This window comes from Belonocnema kinseyi, chromosome 2 (genome assembly GCF_010883055.1).
Source record: "Belonocnema kinseyi isolate 2016_QV_RU_SX_M_011 chromosome 2, B_treatae_v1, whole genome shotgun sequence".
Lineage (NCBI taxonomy): Eukaryota > Metazoa > Arthropoda > Insecta > Hymenoptera > Cynipidae > Belonocnema > Belonocnema kinseyi.
The window spans coordinates 71,421,141-71,428,218 of record NC_046658.1 but is presented as its reverse complement, the minus strand read 5'-3'; the positions used below and the strand labels follow the sequence as shown (position 1 = coordinate 71,428,218).

Here is a 7,078-nt window from a genome sequence, read left to right as displayed (position 1 = left end):
AAATTCGAGCTAAAATTAAATTGTAAGGTCTCAGAGCAAGGAAAAAACATCAGTTTGTATTTAAACTTATATAAATATAAATTTCCTACGATTCTGGAGAAAATTCAAAAGTAATTAAAAAAATTTCAGATTGGTCGAAAAAGAATCTAGAAAATTTTAATGAAAATTGGTTTATTTTACAGGATATTACAAAATATTAGAAAAAATTCAACTCAGTTTGAAAGATATTGAGATCTTTTAGAGCTTTGGAAGAAATAAAAAAATATTTTATAAGTTTTCAGAAATTTTTTTACGTTTTAAAATATTTTTAATCTCTAAAATACCTAAGTATCTTTTCAGTCCACATGAATTTTCCTAAAATTGTTTGTAAAAATCTCCACAATTATGAAAAAATGCTTTAAAGTCTTCCAGATTCTTTTTTGATATTTTGGAAATAATTTTTAATATTCTCTTAAAATTAATTTGTCAAAATAAGAAAAGATTTTTAATTTATTTAGGAATTTAGTAACCATTTTTTGAATCTCCAAAACCTTTTTTAACCGCCTAATAAATGTATGGACAGGACCTTTAGACTCGGACTTTAAAATTCTTAAAAAGTTTATTTTTTAAATAGTGCAAAAATGTGCATTTTATCAAAATTGATTGAAATATCCAACTTAAATTTTTTTTAAATATCTTTAAGAATTATTCGAATTTATCCCACAATTTTTATGAAAAAAAAAATTTCCTTGAAATGTTACATTCTTTTTTGTAAATCTTTCGAAAATTTTAAAAATATAATCAAATCTACATATAAATAACAATTTTTTTATTCATTTGAAACCTTTCAGAATTAAAAAAAAGCTTCTTTTTCAAAATCTTAAAAAATCTACATTTACAAAAAAAGATGAGATCTTCACAAGTTTTAAAGTATTTATTAATTAACCTTACTCGAATTTTTTCTAACATTTTTTAATCTTGCAAGATGAAAACATTTATTTTTAAAATCGTCTACATTCTTATTTGAAATTTTAGAAAACGTTTTGAAATCTTTTTTAATTTTTTCTTATAATTATCTTATCTTAGAAATTAATTAAATAAAAATTTAATCTTTTAATAAAAAATTATTTGAAATTTTTCCATGAATCTCAAGATTTTATTATTTTATTACTTTTTAAATTTTCCAAAATTCTTTAAACAGTTCAAAATTTTGTTCGAAAATCTACAATTGTAAATAAATGTTCAAACTTCTCAAAATTTCGATTATTGTTTAATCTTTAGAAAACATCTAAAACTTGTGAATCTTTTGTAATAATTGAGTTTTCTTAAAATTTTTTAATTCGACAAATTTCTCCAGAAATCTTCTTTTTAGTACCGACCATTTTTTTTATCATAAATTCCGTTTTTCCACCTCTTTAAAACTGTAAAAATGTTTACAAAATTTAGTGTGATAGCAGAACGTGTTCGATATTTTTTAGATATTTGGTAACATAACTTTTTTTTAGAAAACATTTATTGTAGTTTCCTGTAAAAATGTTTGCAGTTTTTGGCAAGTATTTGTAAAAAAAATGTCCAGCTGCAATTTAAAATTTGGTTTTGTTTTAAAATTAGTTTCGAATTTTCCGAGAAATGTTCACGAAATTCTTAAGAAAGTTTAATAGTTGATAGGGAAAAAATCTTTGTTGCCTTTTTTGTAAAAACTAAAAGAATAGAGCCCCCATTTTCTGAAATTTGTAGTGCAAGCTACGCAATATCAGAGAATTTTATAGTAATTAAATATGAAACAATTTCAGTTTTGAATTCACATTAAAATTTTTATCAGGAATTTGTGAAAGCATAATGATTACGCAAGGAGAGACTACGATTAAAACCTAAATTACCTTTATTGTACGAAGATATACAATTGTGTGATTTTGCCTAAAAATGAAAATTGTGTAAAATAATTCGAAAAATAATCCAGTTAAGCTAATTTTAATTCAATTTCATTATAAACATTAGCGTACACTTGATCTGGACTCTGCGTTCCATCAAAGAACTTAATACTATTGAACAAGTCCTTATCGTTCGTGACCTTATCTATGTATTTTAAATACTCGGGCCATACAATCTCGTCGAAATATCCTGGCACATCCGGCGGCTGATACACACGCAAGGCTCTTCGATTCCAGCATTCTTCTTTCTTCAATGTCAGAAAGTACTTAAGATTGCACAAATCTGAAATCGGTTTGTAGTCGAAAATGAGAAATCCCTCAACAATCAGCACTTTCGCTTCATTCTCCAAAGACGTGGAATTTCCTCGAGACTTTTCATTCAAGAATTTGAGAATGTCTGTGTGCATTTTTTCCATATCGAGACTGGAAAGAAGGTCGAAGTTGATGTGATTGAGTTTTGGAATCCAAGTCTGACGGGGATCATCGACAGGAAGAAAATAAGTATCCTGCTCAATCAGAATCGAGTTCTTCAAATTCTTGTGAAGTCTTCTTGCGAGTGACGTTTTTCCGCTGCATGTGGCCCCAGAAATGCCAATTACCAACCAACCCATTTTGGGTTTACTGCGAGAACACTGATATAACTGCGTCTCCCTATATCAAGTAAAGAGAACTTACTAGTTGGCTGTGGAATATTCCGTTCAAGGCTTTTATCATACTTATCTATTTACATTATATAAGCAGTGCTCGCATGTTTGATAGAGAATTACTTTAAATCGTGTGTAAAACGTAATTTTTTAAAACTTTTTTTAAGCACGAATTTGAAGAAAAGCTTTAGGCCTCGAAAGAAATTTTATTGGTGCCAAATTGTAGCAATTTTTTACGATAAGCTTAGCTTGTTCTCAGTTGACTTTTTTTTCTATGACCCGACTGTTGAGATAAGGTCTTATGTGGTAAGCAGTGAAAAGCATTAATCCACCGATTAAACAAAATCCACTGATGGCAGGAATCATGATGGCAGTGTTGTTTGAGAAAAATAAGGACCTAAGCCTGCTGTCATCGATAAATGGCAAACCGATTACCCATATCGTGTAATACAAAAAAATGGCTGAAGTTACGATTAATAACGCTTTGCCTTTTTCATGATCGCTGTCTAACATTATTTTTTTGTAACGTGAGATAAATGAAATCTTTAAAGGCGAGGTATTAAAATCACTCGGCGAGGTATTCTTGCTCGAATTTCTTGAAGTCTTCTTCGGTAAATACAGTCGTTTGCTCTTCGCGTTTTTCTTCCTTGTGGATGTAGCGTTTCTTGACTGCACGCTCAATAAGCTGAGAAGATTTATTCGATTTATTTATTCGGGGTAACAGTTGGTCATTTAAAGTTTTACTCTAAAAAGGTACAAGTGGATTTTTATTAATTCAAATTTGAAGACTTACTTTATCTGCTGTTTCAGAATCGAGACGGCTGTTTCCTAACAAGAGAAGTTTTTTAATATTCCCCTCGGTCGGATCAGTTTTTGCCTCAAGTCGTTTTTTAGCTTCGTATATGTTCAATCTACTTGATCGGTTTACTGGAGTTTCCGTTTCTGTTAACAGAATACATTGTAATCCTCTCTTACGAGAAAATATGATAGGAAATGCACTACAGGTCTATAATGATTTTCCCATTGAATTTCTTATAATTTTTTTGCGATTCTAGCAAAATCATGATTGAAATAAAGAATGTTAAAATAATAAAAGAGTTGATACAAAAAATAGAGGAAGTACAAACGAATAATATATTTATTTAACGCGGGATTTTGACAAATTTTAAGGATTTTCAGAGATTTTTCAGGAGGATTTAAGAGACTACAAAAGATTTCAACAAAGCGTTTTCCAAATATTTTGACGTTTATCAAGGAATTTGAAAACATTTCGACGGAGTTTAGAAGAGTTTAAACATTTCTACACAATTCCGGAGATTTTAAATTATTCCAAAGGATTTAAAAAGATTAAAAATGTATTTATTATTTTTCAATATAAAAATGTAAAGAAAAAAAAATTGAAAGAATTTTGTAAGATCTCCACATATTTCATGATACTTCTAGTGAAGTTTGAAAATTATATTAAATTTGAAGCTATTTCAAAGATTTCGATGGATTTTATAGTAATTCAAAGAATTTTACAAGATTTTAGTGAACTTTAGAGAATACATTTAATTTAACTTGAATTACAGAGAATTTCCATTGATTTAAAACGATTTCGTAACAATTTCATGACATTTTATTGATTTCTAAGCATATCAGGAGACTTTAAGAGATTACAAAGGATTTCAAAAAATGTCGAGAAACTTCTACTGATTTTAAAAGCTTTACTATGATTTTTAACGTTTCTCAAATATTTCAACTAATTTTAAGAGATTAAAAATATTTCCGCGGATCTGAAGTTTAGAGTATTATTACGTTTTTCAAGGATTTGAAGGGATTTATAGGGAATTTTCGAATATAAATAACATCTCTAGGGATTCCTAACGCTTTTAATAAAAGTTAATGGATTTCACAATATTTAAGGATTTTATTAAATCTCCAAGGATTTCAAGTGATTCCAAAGATTTTTCGGGATTAAAATTTTTTTAAAGAGAACTTTAAGCAATAAGTTTAATTTAAGTAATACTCAAGGGCTTTCAAACGATTTATACATTTTGAAATAGATTTGTAGGTTTTCGAAATATTTCAAATAATTGAAAGGAATTTCGTAATATTTAAAGGATTTCATTATATCTCCAAGGATTTCAAGGACTTTCTGCAAATTTTAACGTTTTTTCTACAGAAACGTAATGAATAAGTTGAATTCAATTTATATTAAAGGGATTTCAAATGAATTTTCAACAAAAATGTGTAATAGTAAATATTTCAACCATAAAATATAAATTTTCAGCAAAAAAAAACGATATTTCAAATTAAGAAGATTATTTTTCTATCAAAAAGGGGCATTTTCAACTAAAAAAGATCAATGGGCAAAAAGGTAAAAGTTACATTTTCAGTTAAGAAAATTAATTCCAAACAAACAAAAAAAAAACGAACAAATAAGAAAGTAATTCAACTTTTATCCACGTACCTGAATTTCCAATTAAAAAAGATAAAATCTCAACAAAATGGTTAAACTTTCTATCAAAGAAGCTGATTTTTTAACTAAACAGTTGCATTTTTATCAATAAAGATGCAATTTATACTAAAACAGATGAATATTTAAATCAAAGACAAATTTTTAAGAAAATAGTTGAATTTGCATACAAAAATATTTCAGTTGATTTATCAACATCAAAATATGTATTTTAAAAAAGAAGTAAATTTTCTACGAAAATACGTGAATTTTGAACCAATAAAGATCAGTTTTCAAAAAAAACAGTGGAATTTTGAAACAAAGAAAGATGATTTTGAACCAAATTTGTTAAATTTTTAACCAAATAGTTGCATTGTTATGCGAAAAGATCAAATTTCTACTAAAACAGATTAAATTTTAAATTAAAGACAAACTTCCAACAGAAAAAAGAGGAATTTTCATCAAAAAAAGATTTCAGTTGACTTTTCGAAATCAAAATATGAATTTTCTACGAACTAGTTGCATTTTCAACTAAACAGTTTAATTTTTATCCAAAAAGAATTACTTTTATAATACAATTGTGGAATTTTAAACCAAATAATAAAATGTATAACTGAAAGATAATCTTCAAAAGGAAGCAACTGCAAAAAAAGAAAAGAAATAGAAGATATACAATGCAAATAAATCACTAATAAGAATATTATATCATTTCACTACAAAACTTCATTTTTAAAATTCCCTGATTTTTTCCTTAACAATTTTTATTAGCCCTGACCATTAATATTCAAAGACCAGAATCTTAATCATGTAATATTTTTAAGATTATAGAATCTTATAAGCGGAATAAAACAATGAGCTGTTACGTAATTAAAGTATAGTCCCTCAGAGGAAATTGTTTTTAGGTAACAAATAGTTTTCAGTTTAAACAACTTTTCGGGTAGAATCTCAAATTGTCTAAGATTCTTTTCCAGTTTAATTTATTAATTGGAAGTGCCTGCATGTACCGAACAAATCTATTTGTACCGTAAAAATTCCAATTATCTAAATAATTTATGTTGGATTAATAAAGCAGGTTGTTAAAACTCTATTAAAGAATGTTCAGGTTAAAATATTTCTGACAAAAATGTGAAGTATTACATACTTGATTTCTTCCGTTTAGAGGTTAAACGATGGTTGGTAGGAATTAAATCTAATATTCCCTTATTTTTACTCCTTTTCTTGGATTTTCCTGGAAATAGAATTAAAAGTAAATTCTTCTAGTCGAAAAGAAATTAATAACTGATGTGATAATTTTTTATTTATTATAATTTTCAACTTTTTGATGTCAATTTTCCTGCAAAGGGTTCCAAGTTAACCTAAAAATCTAACTGTACCTTGCTTTATTTCTTGTTCGTATTCCAACAATTCGAGACTTTTATGTACGAGAGAATTAGACATTTCTTATGTTATAAAAATGTTTTTGTATATTTTTCCTGTTGTAAAAACAGAATAAAAGCGTAAAACACATGGATATTGTTTAGATACACGTTCTTCACTATTAAGGAGGCTAACTTCATACCACTTCACATACCCGAAGAAAAGTTTACGATATATCTCGAAAAGTATCGATTAGAGCTAACACTTTCATATCTCTGCTTTCATTGAAATTTGAATTATTCGGGATGATAAAATAGGTGAAAAAAAATTTTCGTTTTGTTTATATAATTTTTTCAGAAATAATTCACGCTGTCTTTTGTAAAAATTGGTCTTTTAAGTTTGAAAAGTAAAATTAAGACAAATGGTAAGATATAAATGATATTTTATGACTTGTTGAAGAATTATCAGTTACTTTCGGATACATTTATCATATTTTAGTATTTACACTTTCCAGCCTCTTCCACTGCTTTCAGTCATTATTTTTTAAATAAAAATGTTAATAATCTAGAAATAATATCATGTTGATGTTCACTGTAAAAAAATCACAAGTAAATTTCGATTCGGCATTGGAACATTTTTCTATTAAAGACACTGAAATTGTATAGATTTTATGTGAATTTGTTTAAAAAATTCAGCCAAAAAAATTACGTGATGCAAATTTCGGCTCTTTT

General features: G+C 27.0%; 2 protein-coding genes across 2 annotated transcripts; both read right to left on the bottom strand.

Annotated features, from left to right (window-relative positions):
• Positions 1-1,843: 1,843 nt before the first annotated feature.
• On the bottom strand, positions 1,844-2,542 carry LOC117167971 (nicotinamide riboside kinase 1). Its single transcript, XM_033353246.1, has one exon. The coding sequence runs from the start codon at positions 2,519-2,521 to the stop codon at positions 1,940-1,942; it is 582 nt and encodes a 193-aa protein (XP_033209137.1). The 5' UTR covers positions 2,522-2,542; the 3' UTR covers positions 1,844-1,939.
• A 544-nt stretch (positions 2,543-3,086) lies between these two features.
• LOC117167972 (active regulator of SIRT1-like) lies at positions 3,087-6,536 on the bottom strand. The gene is made up of 4 exons (XM_033353247.1): positions 6,365-6,536; positions 6,133-6,219; positions 3,348-3,496; positions 3,087-3,239 (listed from the first exon to the last, which is right to left on the bottom strand). The coding sequence occupies exons 1-4, from the start codon at positions 6,426-6,428 to the stop codon at positions 3,120-3,122; spliced, it is 420 nt and encodes a 139-aa protein (XP_033209138.1). The 5' UTR covers positions 6,429-6,536; the 3' UTR covers positions 3,087-3,119.
• Positions 6,537-7,078: the final 542 nt, after the last annotated feature.

Bases quoted from the DNA above. Each gene is read 5' to 3' on its own strand.
- LOC117167972 (XM_033353247.1), bottom strand. From the start codon at position 6,428: ATGTCTAATTCTCTCGTACATAAAAGTCTCGAATTGTTGGAATACGAA. The intron at 6,220-6,364 runs GTACAGTTAGAT...TTCTATTTCCAG, and splicing joins CGAACAAGAAATAAAGCAAG to GAAAATCCAAGAAAAGGAGT. The intron at 3,240-3,347 runs GTAAGTCTTCAA...AAATCTTCTCAG, and splicing joins ATTCTGAAACAGCAGATAAA to CTTATTGAGCGTGCAGTCAA.
- LOC117167971 (XM_033353246.1), bottom strand. From the start codon at position 2,521: ATGGGTTGGTTGGTAATTGGCATTTCTGGGGCCACATGCAGCGGAAAA.